The sequence below is a fragment of the Balaenoptera physalus genome, assembly GCF_965194825.1.
Source record: "Balaenoptera physalus genome assembly, chromosome: 9".
In the NCBI taxonomy this organism is placed as follows: Eukaryota; Metazoa; Chordata; class Mammalia; order Artiodactyla; family Balaenopteridae; genus Balaenoptera; species Balaenoptera physalus.
The window spans coordinates 26,813,059-26,834,921 of record NC_138888.1 but is presented as its reverse complement, the minus strand read 5'-3'; the positions used below and the strand labels follow the sequence as shown (position 1 = coordinate 26,834,921).

Sequence of the window (21,863 nt, the reverse complement as noted above, 5' to 3'; positions counted from 1 at the left end):
ATGCCATATTTTCATTTTGGATCACATATAATGGCTTCGTGCTACAGAAGTCAGTACACATACAGTTTTTCCCCACCTTCTGATTTGTTATATGATTGATAAGATTCAAACATTTACAAGAAAGTTCTGTAACCATATTTCCCATCACTAGTCTTAGTTCTACATTTAGATAGTTTCAATGCCTGCTCCCTGTCTTTTTGCCAAAATCTTGTCATTACTAAGTTCATTTAGGCTCATCTTTATCCCTCTGTCAGTTGGATATCATCTTTAGTTAGTGTTCCCTCCCCGCCACAGCCTGCAAGAAGGTCTCAGGGGAGTGATAGCCCAGGTTCAACCTGCTTGAAAATACAGAAAATACATTTGCTGAACTTGGTAAGAGTCTTAGGTCACACTTATTTTTCCCTCAGAAGATATATCACTGTCATGAACTGAGTGTTGCCAGATAGAAATCATTGTTTTTGCTGTGACGGTCATAAATCATTTCATTTTCTTCAAAGTTCAATAACTTTACCAGGATATGTCTTCCTATTATTTTTATTAAATTTTCCTAGACAGAGCATGCATGGATATGCAATTCCAGATAGTCATTATTACCTGTTCAATTATTACTACCTGTTAGCTATAATAGGTTTTTCATCTCTATATAACATTTTTATTTTCCATCTTCTTCCTAAGTTCTGCCACCGTGCTTTTAAAAAAAGTTCTTCTTCTTGTCTTAGAATCTCTTCTTTGACTGTTATCTCTTCTTTGAGGTTTACCATTAGAGAACATGTTGTTTATGGACTCAAACTATGGACCATTATTTGTCTGAATTTTTCTTTAATTTCCATGAGAAAGCTTTCAGGTATTTTTGACTTGTGTTCTTTTTGTCTTTCTCCCTTTCAGTAATTAGGGATAGGTGTGCTGGATTCTTTGGGACAATTACTCTTTGAATGGAGCCAGCTCTTTATTAAATATTAGGTGAGTGGGTATAGGAGTGAGGACCTATCACACACCCACTCACCATTTTGCATTCTTTGTTGATTGCAATGAGTGTTGAGCGAGAAGTGAAAAGTGAAAATGTCCATTCACTATTATCTTTAATAAAAACTGTGAGTTGTACAGAACTCTGCACTCAGTTTCACTTAAAAATGTCCTATAATTCTAGTAAGTATAGATGTTTCAGAGGTGATGGATTTCCTTGTTTGCTCAGCCACAGAATAACATTTTGACAGACTTCTTTTCTCCATTTAAATAACTTCTTCTTGCCTAAGTACTCAATACTCTGTTTCCATGAAGAAACTGTTGTCTAATTTAATCTAACAAAACACAATGAGATAACTTAACATGAAATATCTAAAACCTTTCTTTTTCCTCACTCGTTTAATACAATAGATGGTTTATCTTTGCACAATTAATAGGAGTCTGAGTCTTGTGCTTATAAATTAGCCAAAACGAAAAGAACCAACTTACATGAAATACTGCACAGAATAAGTAACTTCCACTCCTTGTAGGCCCTGTGGTGGGCTCCACTGTAGGATATTCTTCATGTTTATAGATAAGAAGGTGATATTTGTAGGTTTAGGCAGACCACCAGAGACACAGGGAACTGAAAAAGGAGTAGAGAGGAATTGAGGTCTTAATAGAGAGAAAGGAAGACCTAACACGTGGTAGCTGGTCTCAAGATATGGCCCCCAATGAGCCACACCTTCCAGTACTCATGCTCTGTGTATTTCCTTCCAAACTGAACATGGGCTGACCTCATGGCCCTCTTTAACCAACAAAATTGATACTGGGACTGAGCCTTAACAAGGCCTACGAGCTTCCACTTTTGTCCTTTTGAAAGCCCCGAGCTGCCATGTAAAAAGTGGGCGACTATGCTGGAGAGACCATGTCAAGAGGCCATATGAAGAGGGAGAGGTTCGGCTGTCCCAGTGTCCCAGCTGAGTCCAGTCTTCCAACCAAGGGGCCAGAATGAAGCCACTGTGGACATTCCAGCCCCATGTGCCATAGACTGAAGCTTCATGAGAGGCTCTGAAAGAGACCAGCAGAGGAACCATCCAGCTGAGCCCTAGATAAATCCTCTGAATTATGAGAAATTATAAAATGATTCTTTTAAACCACTAAATGTTGGGGTAGTTTGTTATGCACCAGAAGATAACTGAAACAATCCCTTTATTAGATATAGAAATAAAATTTAGGATAGATGTCACTGAAAGGCCAGAGATTGGAGATTGGAGCTGGGGTTAGTTTTACTAAAGTATATAATAAAGAAATAATTATAATAAGAACTAATGAAAGAAGACAATTTATTTAATTAAACACTGATATGTTCACCTAACTGTGTTCTAAGAAAGACTGTATCCTACAGGATTAATTTATAGAAATCCTCTCTAAAGGAATGATAAAAAATGGAGAAACTACCAAAAAATTAGAAAAGGAAAAAAGAAAAGTGAAGAATAGTTTCTTATAAAAGAAAACAAAGACGATCCTTTAAATACAATAAATGAAAAAATTCAGTGCTGATATGAAAGAATCAAAATATTAATTTAAACTATTGGAGAGATCCCAAAGTCCTGAGTAATAAACAATCAGATATTATGAAGAATTTATCATAAATATGCATATTCTAGTCAATGAATTTGGAAAATATCAAATTTTGATATTTCAAATCAAACAGGAAATAAAATTTAGCTAAGTCACTGAAAGCTGGTCCAATTTTGGCTAACGTTCAACAATTCTTGTATAAATCAACTGAGACTAATGTCAGAGAAAGGAATTAGCTTTATGATTGTGGTAATCCTTGGCTAAGATTAGCTCTATACAATGTATTGTAATCCCACAAGCCAAATGAAAAGAAAGAAAAAGTTCTTTCCTTTAGAATTAAACTTTATAATGTAACATGATCCTGATTCTAAGCCAAAATAAGCTCTTTAACATGTGGCAGAGTGACCAAACTATAAGTGGTTGAGTTTGTGTTCGTGCATGTGTGCAAGCATGTGCTACATTTGTAATGACTCCTACTTTTAACCTTGCTCATTTTTTTTTAATACCTCAGTTTTATTTTATTTAATAAATTTATTTATTTATTTATTTATTGGCTGCGTTGGGTCTTTGTTGCTGCGCACGGGCTTTTCTCTCTAGTTGCGGCGAGTGGGGGCTACTCTTCGTTGCGGTGCGAGGGCTTCTCATTGCGATGGCTTCTCTTGTTGAGGAGCACGGGCTCTAGGCACACGGGCTTCAGTAGTTGTGGGACGTGGGCTCAGTAGTTCTGGCTCGCAGGCTCTAGAGCGCAGGCTCAGTAGTTGTGGCGCATGGGCTTAGCTGCTCTGCAGCACGTGGGATCTTCCCGGACCAGGGATCAAACCCATGTGCCCTGCATTGGCAGGCGTATTCTTAACCACTGCGCCACCAGGGAAGTCCTCAGTTTTATTTTAGAGAGGGAAGTTAAACACTCAAAGAGAAGCTCTGTCAACTGGTCACTGTGTGGCTGTGTGTGTAGGAGCAGTAGAAAGGATCTCTAAAGGATGCCACCTGCCCAATGTCTGTCTTTGATTTCTATTCTTCTAACTCTTTGGAACCATTGCATATCAATTGGTATTGGCTTTTTCTGGAGCTTATATATAATGAATAATTATTAATGATTTAATACTGCTCTGTGCTATCACTAGGTTCTAACTTTTAATCATATTTTTAAGACAAAACAGAGAACTTGGGGAAGCAGCACCATGAAGTATAGTATTCCCCAATCCTTCAAAAGTGGGGAACACTGTCAACATAAACAATTCTGAGGATCTTTCCAGATCTAAAATGCTGTGGTTCTATATTTTTAGATGACACTAACATGTGAAGAGTGGTTAGCATCTTGTAAAAACTAAAATTAAAATAGACTGTGTATTATAATATCGCGGATGGAAGACATTACCAAAACATGGCTCCACAGAACTGACTGAGAAGGAACCAGAATAGTCTGATTTGTGGCAATTTGTGTTCGGAGAATTAAAAAACACAAGTTATCTTAGCTATTATAATCCAGGCATATTTTCTCAATGTTTATCTATACAAAGGTTTATCTTCTACAACATTGGTTTCTGTGTGACTTTTAATATAAGTAAACAACAGAATTCTCAAAATGCCTAAAACGTACCCCCAAATTTTTAAAGAAATAACTTGGAATAAAGTAAATGGACTGCTCATTTTAATTTAATTGGGGGAGGCACTGTTATGAGGAAACAAAGCAATTTTGCTTTTCTGAAATAAAGCACTCTGGAATGGGCTGTCAATCATTAATGTTCACTGATTCAATAGAAAATTTTACTAGTGTTTTGTAATCATTTAAATGATCCTCTAGAAAAGCTACATCAATTATCAAAATGTTACCAAACTCTGTAACGTAGAGGATTAATTTATAGAAATCCTCTGTAGAGAAATGCTAAAGAAAAAATCATTTTAATAGTTTAAATAAAAGGAATAATAGGTTAAATAAAAGGAATTAATAATCTGACAACAATATTACAACATTAAACAATTTTCTCATCAAGCCATTCTATTTTTTGACAAGAAAACATATTTCATTATAAATGTTGTGAAATGGATATATACCTTCTCTGCAAGTTTACATTATGGGTAAATTAACATATTGCCACAGTTTTGTTAGCCAGCCTACAAGATGGCCCTCAGTAATTCCCTCCTCCTGGCATTCACAGCCTGTATATTCCTCTCCCACACTGTATCTGGGTTGGTCTGTGTGACCAATAGAATATGACAGAAGTGACGGTATGTCATTTCCAAGATTAGGTTATAAAAGATACTGTGGCTGCCATCTTGATTTCTCTCTCTTGGATTATTTACTCTGGGAAAAGTCAGCTGCCTTTTTGTGAACAATCCTCTGCAGAGGACCATGTGGCAAGTAACAGGCCTCCAAGAGCTGGTGAAGAACTGAATGAAGTCTCCTGCCAAGAGGCACATTAATGAGTTTAGAAGTGGATCCTCCAGCTCCAGTCAAGCCTTCAGATGGCTGCAGCCCCAGCCTACCCCTTGACTATACTCTTGTGGGAGACCCTGAGCCAGAACCACCAGCTAAGCCATTACTGGACCCCTGACCCTCAGAAACCATGACATAATATTTGTTGTTTTAAGTTGCTAAGTTTTGAGGCAGTTTGTTACACAGTACTAGATAACTAATACAACAAAGAGTCTAAAACTGAGAGAAACTAAGAGAAATTAATCACTAAAAAAAAAGCGACTTAAATGGAAGAAGAAATGGAAGAAGAAAAAAATGGCCCCCTCCATTCCCAATGATGTTATAAAAGACCCCTGCTTTCACAATCTTGAAAAATGTTCTTTTTAATAGTTCCATTTCACCTTTATAAGGAAATTTTAAAAACCCAATGAGAAGACTGTAAACTTATTAGCCTTTAATTGCAAGTGAGAATCACAGCAACAATTTTTTGAATTAAAAAAAAAGATAAATGCTTAGGTAAGTTCATTGTAAATACATGGTAGTAAACACCTTTAATAGAAATACATTTAAAATGGATGTTGCTGTTGTGTACACTGTTTCTGGGGAAAGTATATCCTAGCTTTTAATCCTTCAGATTCTTCATTTGGATTAACATTATCTTTCTGATTGCCTAGGCAGAAAATATATCAGTTTTGGATATCTATCCTCTTGTCAATAAATCAAAGTATTATCCCAGGGGCAGCCTTACCATGATAAAAGCCATCTGAAGACCCAGTGAATGGTGTTCTGAAGACACAGGGAGAACACGATTTGAAGATGGAAGGTTGGAGAGATGCATCTATAAGCCAAGAAGCCTGGCTACCACCAGAAGGTGGACAAAGCAAAGAAGGAACCTCCTCCAGAAGCTTCAGAGGAAGCATGGCACTGCCAACACCTTGGTTTCGTACTTCTAGCTTCCAGAACTGTGAGAGAATACATTTCTGTTGTTTTAAGCCATCCAGTTTGTGGTACTTTATTACAGCAGCTCCAGGAAGCTAATACAGTTGCCACTGTGTGGATACCTAATGGTGAATAAACAGATATGTTCCTGCCCCTGTGGAGATCCCAGACTAATGGAAAGAGAGCACCATTCACAAGTCAAAAAACAAACAAAAACATACTTACAAATTTGGTGACCCAGTTATGAAAGGGAATAAGGTTGCAGTAGTGGGTCACAGAACCTACTTAGATAGGGGCTTAGGAGTCAGCTGTGAAGTGGGAGGGCAGTGTTCCTGGCAGAGACTCCTGAGATGGAAAAAAGCCCATCCAAAAACACCATGCCTTCGGAACAGTCAAAAGACCAGTGTGGCTGGAAAAAGTGAGGAAGAGGAGAGCGGCCACGATGTAACTGAAGAAGTTCAAAGGGGCTAGACCCCTCCCCCCTCTCCCCCACCCCCTCCCCACCCCGGTCTTTGTAAACCCCGGGAAGGAAGCTGGGTTATAACTGAAATTCAGCAGAAAAGTATTGAAGCCTTTTATGCAGTGGAAGCCATGGGGCTATTTGTATTTCAAATGGATTACTTCACTACTGAGAGGAAGAAAGACTGGATGGGGGCAAGAATAGAACTGCAGAGACCTGTAAGACCGTAATTGCAGCAGCCCCAGTGAGGAAGGCTGAGCTTGCACCGAGATGCTGGCTGTGGATATGGAGGGTGAGGTGGGCGCAGCTGGGAGCTCTATTTTCAAAGTAGAAACAATAGTACCCCCTGATGAAGCAGAGCTATGAGAGTCACATCAGTAAGAGAGTTGCTGTGTTGTGAAAGCTAAATCAACAGATGAGGATTTATCAAGGAATATTTGCCCTGTTGATGATGTAAAAGAGTGATAAAAAATAGAATTAGCACTTTGTTTTTGAGGAGGAGAAACAGTATTTAAAAAAGAACAACTGACAACTAGTATTTCCTTGTGGCGTTTTCATCTTCACAAAGTTGTAGGCACTGTTTGTTTCCAGTTTGGAAAACATAAAGAAAACACTCCTGAATAAATGTTCCAGTTGAGATAAGTCATTTTCCTAACCTTCCAGTATCGATAAGATAATTTAATCAACACCAAAGAGAAAATATGTCACACCCACATTGATATCAGGAGTCATGTGCCAATTCGTGGGTAACTAAAGCATTTTTGTTCGCATAGATTGATGGCCTGGAAGTACAGCTCTGATCCTCTGAAAGTCCATCCATTTCATATCCCAAATCATGAAGCTGTTGGATTAGCACACAGAATTTTATTTCTTGGAGTGCTATACCATTACAACTTCCGTTTGGTACACAAAGTTTTCCATGGTCTGGTCTGGCCTCTCCTTTTGTAATTCTGCCAAATGCACTATGTTCACTAGTCACACCAAATCACCCGCAAAACCCTAACTAGCTCTGCGGTTTTCATGCCTTTACAATTTTGGTACCCTCCTCCTATAGTATCTTTGGGAACTAAAAGACGCCTTATTTTTCCATGTGTACCTCCATTTAGAGTATTGGCTTGTACTATTTTAATGACGTGATTACGTTGTGATATTGTGGAAGGTATGCATGGTCTCCCCTAAAGGGAGTGGGCATTCCTGACGACAGTCACTGGGTAGGAGGCTGGTCTTTCAGGAGAAAATGAAACACAGAAGACCTCAGAAAGGGACAAGAACTCCAGGCTCCCTTTGAGCTTCCCTGACCGGGGTATGGACATTGGGCAATGGAGGGAGACTTGAGGGGGGCCCCCTTGGATAATGGGTATTTAAGATGGCTTCTGCAAACTAGTGGTTACCAGTGGGGAGGTGGGGAAGGGCAATAGAGGGGTAGGGGATTAAGAGGCACAGACTATTATGTATAAGATAAGCTACAAGGATATATTGTACAACACAGGGAATATAGCCAATATTTTATAACTATAAATGGAGTATAACCTTTAAAAACTGTGAATCATTATATGGTACACCTGTAACATATAATATTGTGTATCAACTCTACTTCAATTTAAAAAAGGAAAAAAATTAACCAACGAACAACAACCAAAAAGATGGCTTCTGTCCTAACAAAGCTGTGAGGGGTCAGCAAGAAGGGGTCCACTTAATGAACTCCTAAGTAATGACAGGTTAGCTATAGCTTGTAAGTCATGTCATTTAGACTTGTGTTCCCTCTCAGTGTTTATTTTCCTCTCATTGTATCTTGGCCTTTGGGAAAGTCTTCTAGCCCAGCTTCATCTATGTTATAACACCATAAAGAAAAAGTCCTCTATCTCCACTTGGGTCCTTCTAGTAGAAAGAGAATAAATAAATGGAATTTGAAATGAGTAAATCTTTGACAACTTCATTAGTGGAGTTTTATAAAATGTGGCTGCTACATTAGTTCCAAGAATTACCTTATAGTTACCTTTCTGTAGGTGGAATGAAATGGTATGTGACATTTTCTTAATGGCCTCAAAGATAATACTAATGTCATCATCTTAAGTATGTTGCAGTTTTCATTATATGCCTGACAGTAAAAGGTATTTCCATTTCATTATACTGTGGGAAAAGTCTATGCATAAATTAATGCCTGATGAACACTGGTAAAAAGTGGTGAAGTCTTCAGAATGAACTCACAAAGGGTAATCAGGCTCGTGGTTACCCAAACCTCTCTCTTCTGGGGCTGAGGCTCTCTGACTTTCCCGTTATGGACAGTACGCTCATTCACCCCTGAGGAAAACCACCAGACTACAAGAGGCTGAACGGTCAAATGTGTCCACTTTTGGGGACTTCCCTTTGGGGCCATTCAAGTTTCTCAAGCTCATGATTAACAAGGGAACCTCAGCATTGAGGAAGCCCTGCCCACCTCTGCCCAGAGAAAGTCTCCAGCCCTCCAGCCTCATCTGTCTTTCTGAAGCTGAAGCAGTGAAGGAATCACTAGGCTCTGAGCTGTTTGACCCTGGGCACCATGTCTTATAAGATTCTTTGTATCCCCAGTGCCTCTCAAATAAATACTTTTGAACTGAACTAACCAGGGACCACTGGGCTCACATATATTGTAGAGACAGGGCAGGACCCGGATTCACATGAGCATCTGGATGAGGGTGACACAGCCTGAACCACCAAACCCTGATAGCTTGAAATCACCCTGGGAAACTTACACTATACACAGGGGATTAGCCCAGTCAGAAGATACTCAACAGATGCTTTTTAATGAAGGAAGAGCAGCCCATGGCAAGTGGTTGCTACATCTTACAAGTGTCTTTCAAAATAGGAAAATACCTACTATGCTTGTAAGACCAAAAAAAGAAAAAAAAAAAAAATCACCTCCCGAATGAGTTTTCTGTTGTGGGAAATGGGGTTAAAAACAATCGATGTACAAAAAGCACCAGAGGGTGATTAATCAGTTTCAGGAAGCAAAAGTTGGAAATATCTCATCCCAACCTCCACCAAAGGAGAGCCAAACAGTGTCACTGCCTTCAAACAGATTAAGTATGGTTCTAACTTCATCGTCCTGAAAGGAAAGGCATATTTTCTTTTGTCTTAAGTTATAAATTATCTCTCTTGAAAAATATTAACTCCTCTTTCCTCTTTTCCCCCTTGATATATATTACATATATCAAGTGCCCTTAGAAAGTGAATCATCTAAACAACACTTGAAATGTTATTCAGGAACTATTTACCTGAGAAAATATACTTAACTGTTTTCTGTAAAGGAGAGAGTACAGTTTGATGTTAACAGTAGTTTCTCTGAACTCGATTATCTTCCTCTACCAATCCCGCTACAATTTCTCTATTATTTCTTTGCCCACTTGCTGCTGTACTTGCATGCTGCCTCTGTTTTCTCTTAATAGTATACTGAACGTTATATAGGGCACTGCCACCTGCCCTATCTCATTGGCTTCTAGTAATTGTTTATGTGAGTAGGTCAGAGAGAAGTTTTAAGAACGAGAGTTCTAGAGCCACGCTGGGACCTACTCCCTGTTCTACTGCTTATCTAAGCTGTGTGCCCTGAAGTAAGTTATTTAGCCTCTGTACTCAATTTCCTCATTTGTAAAATAAAACAATAATATTATCTGCCTCATAGGCTTGTTGGAATGATTAAATAAGGTTCCCAAAATAGTGCCTGGTACAAAGAAAGAGCTCAATAATCATTAGTTCAGTATTGTCCTCCATGGTTACTATTCTCCCTTTAGAGCTGATTAGATAGAGTCCCAGAGAGGCTGACTGATTTGCCTGTGGTTATTCAGCCATCTGGAAGCTGTTTGAGCCCAAGTGCTCTGAGGACAACAGGGTTCTCTACTAGGACACTCACTTACTGCCTTTAGGGAGTGCTTCAAGGAGCAGTGTTGTGGGAAGAAAAGATTGCATGATCACTGGAAAGTTTGCATGTTACAGATGACTGCTTCTAACGAGATATATAAGAAATTCAATGAGGAGTTCAATTCTTAAAAATGCAAATGCTTCATATGCTGTTTTTCCCTACCTTTTCTCAGTGTGAATAAAAATATGTACACACACACACACAAGGAATTCAGTGAGGAAAACCCTAGTATTTCTCCTTCATTGAAGTTTTTTCTGGTGGAAGTGTACTTAGTCACATCATTTATTCAACCTCATTACTGGGCACCTACTAGAAATAGAAACTGATAGTTACTGGGGTGCAGTGGCAGACAGAAACACACAGAAGGCCCTGCTCTCACAGAGCAGATATTTTCTGAATCTGGGACACAATCCATCAATACATGCTTTCCCTGCCAGGTATGTGAGCTTTTATATGGATGAGCGATAAATAAGTCATACATAAAAAGCATGTTATTTCTTTAGAGCCACACCTCAATAAGTAAATCTATGTGCTTAAACACGTTTTGGAATATTGCTGTTGGTGCTTGAGAGCAAGTAGGACTTTAAGGTTGAGACTACTCTTAAAATAAATATATTGGCGTTTACCCATCAAAAAGAGCGTGCATTGTCCAAGCAGTTCCCTTGGGAGGGTTTATAATTATTCCCTGGTATTACTCAGCTCTGGCATCTGGGGCATGCTTCCTTTCAGCTACAACTGTCTTCAGCGGTTGCTTGTATAAATGCAAAAAATTCCATCTCATTTTTTTTTTTTTATAGTCACACCTTGTTTTTGCCCAACATAGCATTCCTTAGCTTGATTACCCAAGTTTGTTGGAAGTGGCTCTGAATGCTTTTGAAAATTAAACCACACCTCCAAGATGAAGGTTCGCCACTTAATGGCAAACCTTAATCTGACAGATGCATACAGGTTCTATTGAGAACTCTGAAAAAAGGAGTTTAGGAAATACATTGTGAGATGTTTGTGCACAGCCTCCTAAAATGTCTATTTTGAAGATGCCATTATTAATTTGAATATGTCGGTCCCGTTGTTAGAAAATCAGTCCCACTTCCTTATGTCATCTCTTGTATGTATGTCTTCCCTTCCCTTCCCTTTCAGACTTGCTTTTTGAGGCCAGGGACTTGATTTTTCTCCACATTTTGTGATCTCCAAAGTGTTTATCCAAATTGAATATCACAGTAACTGTGGAAAAATAGATTCAAACGTGGGTTGGAGTCTCTACAACTTGATAACTCGCCTCAGAAAGGAAAAGATAAAAGAAAGAACATAGTCAAAGACAAACCATTTGAAACCACTAAGGTATTGGAAAGAATAGCTGTTGGGAACTCCCAGTGCCATCAATAGGTGTTTACTAAATATCAACATACATCGTCCACTTTATTTTTCAAATAATTTTCATAAGTCATAGTACTTCTTTTTATCCTCACATAAGTAATGTGATTCTTCCATTAACATCTCCATCACTTGAAATTTTCAGAGAGAAAATCAAGATAAAAATGTGAGAAAAAAATTAATAGAAAAAGTAAGAGAGACTTAAAAATAATTACTTAGTGGAGATTTGGAAGTAATTAGTAGTATTTACTTGTCTTGGCTGTTGATTGGGATTTTGAGGCAAACGAGGTTGAGAGTGTGATCTCAGACTTTCCAGTCAAACAAGATGAAGACAGACGTGTACAGCAGCCATCAAAAACAGTCAGAAAGGTGCAATATTTTTCAACAGGTTAACTCTCCTCTATAGTGACAAGTCAATGCTTTGATGTTTTTGACGGTGACCAGGGCTCGGATCACACCTCTTCAGGGTTGAATTAAGCCTCAATGAAGTTGTGTAACTAAATGTGATAAAATGGACAGGGGATCCACGTGCTGCGCGGGGCTCACTGACGATCAGCTCTCTGAGGTGGTTATCCTACCACAAAGATATTAAAAAACACTGGTCAGGATAAAAGCAGAGCAACAGTGAAGAGGCCACCCACGAAGAGCCAAAGGCACTGACGACACTGGAACTTCTCCAGGGTCAGCTCAGAGAATGGATCAATGAAGACGTTCCCTTTGCTCTTGCTGTTAAAGCTAACAGAGCCTTCAAAGGACTGTGTTGATTCAGGAAGTGAGAAAGAGCACCAGCCCTCTTAGAAAACCACAGCTGTAACATGGGAGCTTTTTGATACCTGTTTGTGGTTGGATTCAGTGTTGCACAGAGCCGCAGACCACAGAGACCTGTTGAAGCTGTCAGTGACCTTGAGGTCGGGCTGTCCTACAGCTGCAAAGCTCCTTACTCCTACCCACCTGGCAATACCACTGTCAGAAAAAAATCATCTGTTTCATAGGATTCTGCTATTTGTTGTTGGGTTTTGTTGGTTGATTTGTAGTTTTACAGGAAAGAAATGTAGGTGGGAAAAAGGAATGTTAACTACGTGGTAGTTTATAGATAGAATATGCTTAGAGCAGGATTTAACTTTATTTTCTTGCTAGCATTTTAAATGAAAAATATAACAAGTATATTGGCAATTCTCATAAGTCTCACTTTCCCTTTTCATAGGAAGCCCTGCCTGACTCCTAGATTAGATCGGTTGCCTTGCTCTGTGCTTCTAAAGAAGCTTGGTTTCCTCAGTTCTGGCATTTATACTTTAATGTAATCACCCGAGGTTAAAAGCTCCACGAAGAAAGAAACCTTGTTTTCTTGTTCACCTCAACACCGAGAACAGTTCCTGATATGTATGAATGAATGATATTGAATAAATGAACGAAAGAATGAATAAATGAAAAGTGCTCAGAAGAAGGTTCTTTAAAAATCACATTGTGTCAAGTTGTATTTTAACTTATGAAAACTCAAAATGAATGTGTGGGGTATGAAGGTAATTCTTTTCCATTAAATCTGATCACCTCAAATACCTCATTCCCCTAAGTTATTTGCTCCTAAGGTACATGTGATATTCTATTTTGCACCAGAAACTATCAGCAAATTTGATAAATAACAACGTAAAGCATTTAGTAGGATAATTCAGAGGACCTTTTACTTCTTTTATACTTGAATCTAAAATGGAGGAGGAGGGCTGACTTGGAATCATGTGGATAGTTAGGCTTAAGTATGAAAATGGTCCATGCTGGAGCAAGAGTGAAGATTTTGCAATGAACGTGCCACAGAGAGGAACAGAGATGGAGGTCTGACGAGAGTGAACCCCTCTGCTGAAGAAATTTAAGCTCCACCATCTTTATTACATACCCATTGACGTTTCTCTCCTTTTTAAAAAACAGGTATAATTAACATATAACGTATTAGTTTAAGGTGTACAACATAATGATTCCACGTTTGTACATATTGCAAAATGGTGGCTATCTTTTATGTTCATGTTATGGAAAGTACAAGAGGTGACTCATCTCTGCCCTCTACATTCTCAGGAGAGCCTTTCAGGCGTGAGACTTCTGCAAAGGTTTCCTTTTGGCAGTGGACACAGACTAATAAACACGTTGAGGAGGAAAACTGCATGGGGTTGAGATGGTAGCTTTTCTCCACTTTAGAAGCCAAGCTCATGAGCCCTGCTCACTGCCCTACAAGCCGTTGAGGGTATGGTAGGCGTTATAAATTCAACTGTGGCCCCGCAAAGAAATATGTTGAAATCCTAGTCTCCAGTACCTCGTAAAGTAACCTTAATTAGATATAATGTCTTTATAGAGGTAATCAAGTTAAAAAGAGGTCATTAGGGTGGGCTTCAATCCAACGTGACTCGTATCCTTATACAAATGGAAAATTTGGACGCAAAGAGAGACATGCACAGAGGGAAGATTATGTGAAGAGACAGAGAGAACACTGTGTGAAGGCAGAGGATTGGAATGATGCTCAACAGGCCAAGGAGTGCCAAGGATTGCCGGCAACCACCAGATGCTAGGAGAGAGGCATGGAACAGATGTTCCCCTACAGCCTTCAGAAGGAATCAACCCTGCCAACATCTTGATTTCAGACTTCTAGCTTCCAGAACTGTGAGATAACACATTTATGTTATTTTAAGCTACCCAGTTTGTGGTACCTTGTTATGGCAGCCTTAGGAAAGTAATATAGTAGGTGTCTGTTCCTTGGATCTGTCCTCAAAAATGAACACAATGTTTATTTAAGAGAAGAATGAATGCTTTAAGGGCTGCCAAGTAACCTGAAAGTAAGGATGGAGGGATTGATGTAGGAGAAAAAAAAAAAAAAGTCTGCGAAGTTGAAAAAGAGGAAATTTAAATGCCAGACGTAATGTAAACAAATGCTTCAACTAAGAGGATACACTTGCCAAAATATCTCATATCACCAAAATACAAATGTTAACGGGGGCTGGATTAAAGGCATACACGTTGAGACTCAAGAAGTATAAGGAAAACTTCCTGACAAATCTGTATAGGACAAGGTATGCCCATTCTCTGTGCCTGGAGGTGGACCTGGCATTTGATGATGCGGTGCATGAAGTGATTGGACAAGCTGAGTGGAAGCCATTTTGGCGTCTCAACGTGCACTGTGGTGACCACCGCACTTGAAAAACAGAACTGATTTTGAATAGATAATATTTGTAATCAATAAAAATTTCCTTTCCAGAAAAGAGTCTCCTTAATTGCATTAAAGTCCACCGTGACAGACATCATGTGCTCTAGATAAAACATCGTGCCATACTTCCATTCTCTGTATTCTGAGAAGTAAAGAGAAAGAAAATTGCCTCCATAAAATGAAATTGTATTAATAGGAAATTCTGAGTTTAAATGAGGGGTCAAGGTCTGTGTCTTACAGGAAAAGACAACAAAGGTAAAAAGGGAGGGTAACTTTCAGGCATCAGGAACCCTTTGTTCACCAGGAAACTGATGCTGAATCACTTAAGGACCAACATGCCAGGGGCGGTGATTAAAATTTGGCAGACCAGCCATGTCATCATGACCTACAGTGAGTATGCCTGAGAACTTACAGACAATCTGTAACACACACATACAGAAAAGACCAGGAGAGAGAGGGGCCTGGCATGACACAACTGGGGAGGTGGTTAGCTGAGACGAATGAAGACAGAGGAAATGTGATGGTTGCAGTCAATGAGCTGAGCAGCTTGTTCTGCATGACTTCATCAGCTTAGAGTGAGGACCAACAATGTGACAAGATGAAAGAGATCAAGACCTCAGCTCATTCATTGGAAGAACATTCTAGGAGCTGGAAGTCTACAATGACAGGACATCCTGTCTTGGGTGTCAGGTATCAAGTTTCCTGTGATGAGAGGTGCTCCAGCAGCAGATAGGTAATGACTTTGAAGTTATGTCGCAAGGAAGATTCACAAGGGAAGCAGTTAGATGGGATTTTAAGGCCTTTTCAAGCCTAGTTTTCTATATCAAAAGGAATTCTGAAAATAAAGCAGAGGAAGTATTTAATTGTACTGTCTCCAGCCAGCATTCTTTTTTAAAAAAGTTCTCTTGTTCTCCAATTTTATATGGAATTGACACATCTTGAGACAGATTATAGAGATTTAATTCATTTTTCTAGTATCACCTTTTGAGTCAAATAATCATAAATGTGGACCAAGAAAAAGTAAAAATGCTGTCAGAACATCACAATCATAGCATAAGGGTAGTGTTATAAATAAGATGAATAAAATGATTTCACTTCTTAAAATATATACTACCTTAAGCTGCAGTTAATTCTTAGCAGTCTTTTTTTTTATCATCATGTAAGTAAACATGTCGAAGATACCTGGTAAAATTGTACATGAAGAAAAAGATGCAGGTAGAGAGTCATTTTAAAAGTATCATGCATATAATGAAAGGTGCCTTTTAACCAAAAAGGCAAATTTACTGAGTGACATTTGTGAAAAGTACTATGCCAAGCACTTAAAAATAGTTAATGTTTTATGCTGAGATGCTTATACTAAAGTATTAGTTTTATAGCATTAATATTAAAAATTAAAAATATATGTTACTGCTTATTGTCTTTGTCTAAAGTTTAGGCTTAAATGCAAAATCTGCATCCTACCTATGGCTCTGAGTCAGAGCTGTATAGAAAGGTGCACTCAGAGAACTGGTGCCCCTCCTCATCCCTACCACCTTGTTCGTACACCATGCCACCTCCTATGGGTAACAGATCTCCTTAATTGTTCTCTAGGGAGCAAATTCTGCCTTTCCTGGATTTGTTCTATAGGAAGCTGAAAAAATAGCTACAGGTAGTAGGAGCACATCTTCTGAAAGGGGAGGCTGGTGATACCTATAGCCACACGCTTAGATCTCAGGTATATGATGCTCTCCAGACATGCTGGGGATGGGCTTCGAGCTGATCAATGAGGAGCTATATAATAGCCAATAAATGATAAATGTACATGCAAATGTACAACAAATCCCTCATGTCTGCTCCAAAGGCAATGGGAGAGAAGCTGGAAAAGAGGACAAGCTTGTTTGATGAAAAGAACATTTGAGAAGACAAATCCTGCTTTAGCTGCAATAGAGAACCCAGATGTCGACCGAGTTCTTGACTATTAGCATACAATATGTTTAAAACCAGTTGTTTTCATGAGAAGTTGAAGCAAAATTTGGAAATGATTTAGCCTTGATATGAATTTGGCTGGTACAGTCAGGGCCTACCTTTGAGGACTACGGATTTGTGAAGCAGAAAAGACATATCCTGTTAAGTGAAAAAATGCTAAGTGGAAAAGAGAACCTGTAGTATGCTAGGTTTCATGTAAGAAAGAAGGGGAATATGGGCAAATACACACATATCTGTTCACTGGTGCAAAAGAAATACAGGAAGGATAAACCATTAACTAAGGAGGCTGGTTACCTAGGGGGGTGACATGGAATAAGAATAGGAACCAGGTTGTAAGGATGATGAAGGGGCAACCCCTATCTAAGTGTACCATTTTGTACATCTCTGACTCTTAAACCACAGTAATGTCTCACATACCCTTCAAATACCCCCAAATCAACAAACAAAACCAACTAGCACGTGGGCAACCCCAACTGAAATACAAACAGTTAACAAATGAACCTAAACTTATTACAAATAGACAATATAACCACAGTAAAGAAGGTGAAGGAAAACCGGTCTAATCTAAGTAACTTTGGTCAACAGTATCTTGACTGGGTATTATAAAGCCAAAGACAAAAGAACTGTATATAAGTGCTATAATCTAGTTAGTAAATGTCCTTCTCATAGGAGCATGGGTTAATAATTCTGAAACTCTAAACTAGAAATGAATAAGTAAGTAAATCTATTATAGATAATGATATCAGGTTTCTCACTGTTGGAGAAAGAAGCTACAGATAAAGAAAAGAAAGACAATGAACTCTGTGCTATTGGAATCAGAGGTATCAGTGTAAGCTTATCGTCTTTTGTATACATAGACACATACATATAGATACAGAAATACAGATGCGTGTGGATGCCTGGGTTAGTATATATATTTATAACTTCCAGCTCTGTCCGCTGAGAGAGCCTAGAAACAACATTCCAGTAGCAATTAGTATGCCTGGCAACTAGATTTTGGTTTCTAAATCCTATTCTCCAGTAGAAGGAGCTAGAGCTCCTTGGGGAAGTAGCTGATTCAGCCTTGGTGAAGGGAAAATACAAGATGAACCTGAAACATTTTATGTTGCTAGAAAGCAATGAACTGCTCAAAAAGAATGGGGCTTGTTGAAAGGACATGGGAGCCAAACTAAAAGAGCTTTTAATGGCCAAAGCTGGAACAATTTGAGCAACAAAATTAATAATAATAGTATTGGATTATAACTCAAAGAATAAAGTAAATATTTATGAGTCCATATTGATATATTTAAGCAACTGAATAAATAAATAAATGGGGGAGAAGTAAATGCTCTTCTTTGCATTAGAATTCCAATTTAATAAATATAGAAGGAAAAAATGAAATTAAAAAAATCACCATTAGGCGTCGTAGTTGCTGCATTCAGTATCCACTGATGAATACTAAAATTAGTGGGTGTAAGTTTGAGGAGAAACAGGATATTTGCATGATCTCAAAGTATCTTCCCACAATGTATTTATTAATCAGAAAGTGAAAATAGTAACTATACAGTGAAAAACCCTGCAGACACCACCTAAACCAAATCATCAAGATTAACATCGCCAGGAAGAAGACATATTGACATCATAAACCCTTTGATATGATGTGCTGGGAAACACAACATCATCTCTGTGGTATTATTGCCCAAAAGGAATAACCTCACTCTAATCAAGAGGAAACTTCAAAGGAACCCACAATGAGGAGCAATCTGAGGAAGAGGTGACAAGAACTCTTCAAAAATGTCAAGGATATGAAAGCAAAAAGAGGCTGAGGAACTGTCATAGATCGGAAGAGAGGAAGGAGACACAGCAACTAAGTGTAATGAGGATCCTGGATTGATCGTGGAACAGAAAAGGGGAATTAGTGGAAAAAAGAGTGAAATTGGAACAAAGTCTATAGTTTAGTGAATAGTGTCAATACTATACCAATGTTAATTTCCTCATTCTGAACACTGTACCACAGTTACGTAACATGTTAAAATTAAGAGAAACCGGGTGAGGGGTTTATGAGAGCTCTATTATTTCTATAGCTTTTCTGTAAGTCTCAAAACAGTTCAAAATTAAAAGCTAAAAAGAAGAAAATAATGAAGAAAATTTAATTAGTTCACTGGAACCATTTGTGTGTGTTTGAAAAATATCCTGAAATAATTTCTCAGTGAAATAAAATACCTGATGCTGTTGTGTTTATATCAAAGAAGAGACACTTCAACAAATACCCTCACTCTGTTAATTGTAGTATATTAGTTCTAATAAGCAGAGATGCTGTAATAGACTGCATTCAAAAGCTCCAAACCTAGAGTTTGGCTCATTTGTTCATAGGCATAATAAACAATATTCTTTCCCTCTTTGGGGATTTTGGGAAGCTCTCCTTGAAGGAGGCACATTGGAGGTGAGATGCCAAGTCTGAATAGGAGTTAGCCGGGGACAGAGCAGACAGGAACATTCCAGCCCAAGGAACTGCAAGTATGAAGTCCTGAGATGGAAAACGGTTTGGTTTGCTCTAGGAACTGGAAAAAGGCCAGGATAGCAGGAATTAAAGTGATGTGAGGTAAGGCTGGAGAGACAGGCAGGAGTGAGCCGTATAAGACCACGTAGGAGAATTCAGATGGAAGCCTCTGAAGGGCTTGAGGAGAGGAGATACATGATGTTGGAAAGTCATCTCCTCCCACTCTCTTACTGGCTTTAAATGCTTGTTTATATTATGCTGACCACGGTTCTTTATCTTCACCGAGGAATAAGACGTGGGATTGGGCCAACAGGGCAGAGTTTGATAAACCACAGTGATAAACTTCCTAGTGAAACTTCTGTCCCTGGAGACATAAGAGAGTGAAGGTACAGATAAGTATCCCTCCTGCCTTGAGGGAGTGGCACAGACGTTCTGAATTCCTTTAAAAGTTTACCTGAAATGAAATACGAAGAACTTTCCTAAAATGTTGATGCCACATTGAATTTTTTTTCTTTCTTTTTGGATGTTTGGTATTGTACAGCCTGATCCAATCACAGAGTTGTGTGACTTCGAACTTTTGTGCTAAAAAGTTTGAAAAATTAAAGAATTCGCCTACTGGAGAATGGTAATGTCATATAACTATTAGAAAGTTCACATTGCTCAGCAGATATGGTGGTGGATCCATCAAGATAGAATAGCTCTCTATTAAGAGTCAGGTATGGTATCCATGTAACCACATATGCCTTCTCACCTGGTTTTCCCAGCAGTCCTCAGGGTGCCTGGAGGCCCAGAGGGCGGGAACTCTTAAAGAAGAGCTAAGAAAGTACCTGGGTCTCGTGGGTCAGAAAAGAGTTTCTTCTGTTTTGTTTTTTCCCCAATTTTGCTTTGAAGCCAAGAATATTATTACCTTCTAATGTCAGCCTCCCAACCCAATTAAGAAGCAAGCTTTATTTCTTTGATTAGAAATAGAAACAACTAAATTCATATCTGTTAGTTGAGGTTCAGTATCTGTATAAGTCAGGAGAAGATCTTCCCATTCAGCTTACCTAAGAATATTTATCACAAGACAAAACAACAATTTCTGGTAACTTTAGGATTTAGAAGAGAAACTTTTTGTGTATAATGCCTGTTGTCCAAAAGAATCTCTCCAAGATCTATATGCACACAATTCTTACCTTTGTAACTATATTGAACTTTAGTAACTTTTTCTTTGACTACTAAGGACACCGCAGTTTCATGAACAACTTTCTTCCTGCATTCACTGTCATTGTTCAGCTCTGGGTTAAAAACATGGAAGCCTGGATCAAATCTGTACAAAGCACAGTATTCTGGGAAGTTGTGTTGTTTTAACTTAAAAAAAAAAAAAAAAGGAGGGTCCTAGATATCTTGCTTTAAAAAAAATTTTCTCATACACCAGAAATGCAGAAGAAAAAAAAAAATCAGGTTAATGAATCATTCTGGTTTACTGGATTCCAGCTGGTAGAGAGTTAAAACTCAAAACCAAAAAGCCTTGAGTTACCTATGTCATGGATCAGTTCAAAGTTTTGTTACTTCCAAAAAATCAAAGAGCACGTATATGTACAAGATCAAAACTGCAGAGGAAAAAAATGACGTGCCCAGAAAGCTCTTAGTTTAGAAACGCTGCACCTTTATAACTCCGGTTCCCTCCAAGCCCACTCTTTCAGGAAGTTTGATTTTTAAAGCGCAGACATCGCCTCCTTCCCTGGGGCGCTCTGTTGAAGGGAGCAGGTCGGTGAGACCACGGCGTGGGTGGCGGGAGCCTGCGACGTGCCGGCGAGTGCAATGCGAAAGGTCACTGCCACCGACCGTAAGTTACCAGCTGTGGGTACCGCTCGGAGCGACCACCGTCAACCTTCCCCTACCTCGCCCGCAACTCCCGCAAAGAAAAGTGTGAAACGCGGAGCGCGCGAACTTGACCCTGAAGCCGGCCCGCGCGAGGCAGCGGCGAGTTTCTCCCTGGGACTCCGGGGCTCCCGGCGCTGACCCGCGCTCCTCCCGCTCTGCGCGCTTGAAAGCGAAACCCGGGGGTGGGAGGGCCGAAACCAGCCGCAGCTGGGCAGTCGTCGCGGCCCCGGTGCGACCCTCCTACCTGGTCGTCCCGTCGGCGCGGCCACCAGCAGCAGCAGCAGCAGCGGCAGGGCCGGGAGGCCGGGTGCCGGGGCCCCTATGGCAGCCGCCTTCGCTGTGGGTCGGGGGGCGCACATGGGCGGCGGGTCTGGGTCACATCTCCGCGGGCGGCCGGTAGCGTCCGACGCCCCCTCGGGCCGCGGGCGGTGGGAGCGCGGCCATCCCTTGGCGCCCCGGGCCCCAGCTCCCACTGCGCGCCGCGCTCGGGTTGGCGGGGCGGCCGGGGAGGCGGAGTCGCGTCCCGCCGCAGCCCGGGCCGGACGCCAGGGAGAGGGGAGGGCCCGCGACTTCTAGTCCCAGCCACTCAGGCTCGCAGCTCTGACAATCCGAGACTTTCCACCGCCGCGACCAGCGAGATTACTACTGCAGGGAAAACCTCCGTCCAGTAAAGAGAAAGTGAGCCGCGCACACTGAACAGTGATTCTGGTCTTCGGGCCTGATGGTCATTTCTGTAAAACTTTTGAAATGTCCGAGTTCAGT

General features: G+C 39.9%; 1 protein-coding gene across 3 annotated transcripts in view; it reads right to left on the bottom strand.

Moving 5' to 3' along the window:
* Positions 1 to 21,637, bottom strand: part of IL20RA (interleukin 20 receptor subunit alpha) — a 35,336-nt gene extending 13,699 nt beyond the window's left edge. Inside the window, exons 1-2 of one of the 3 annotated variants that reach the window (XM_082474727.1) lie at positions 21,346 to 21,637; positions 1,453 to 1,588 (exon numbers count right to left, since the gene is read on the bottom strand). In XM_082474727.1, coding sequence (XP_082330853.1) covers positions 1,453 to 1,588; positions 21,346 to 21,460 — 251 coding nt within the window. In that variant the 5' untranslated portion in view covers positions 21,461 to 21,637. The remainder of the gene's footprint in view (positions 1 to 1,452; positions 1,589 to 21,345) is intronic. The other 2 variants (XM_082474725.1, XM_082474726.1) reach the window with 2 other exon arrangements.
* Positions 21,638 to 21,863: the final 226 nt, after the last annotated feature.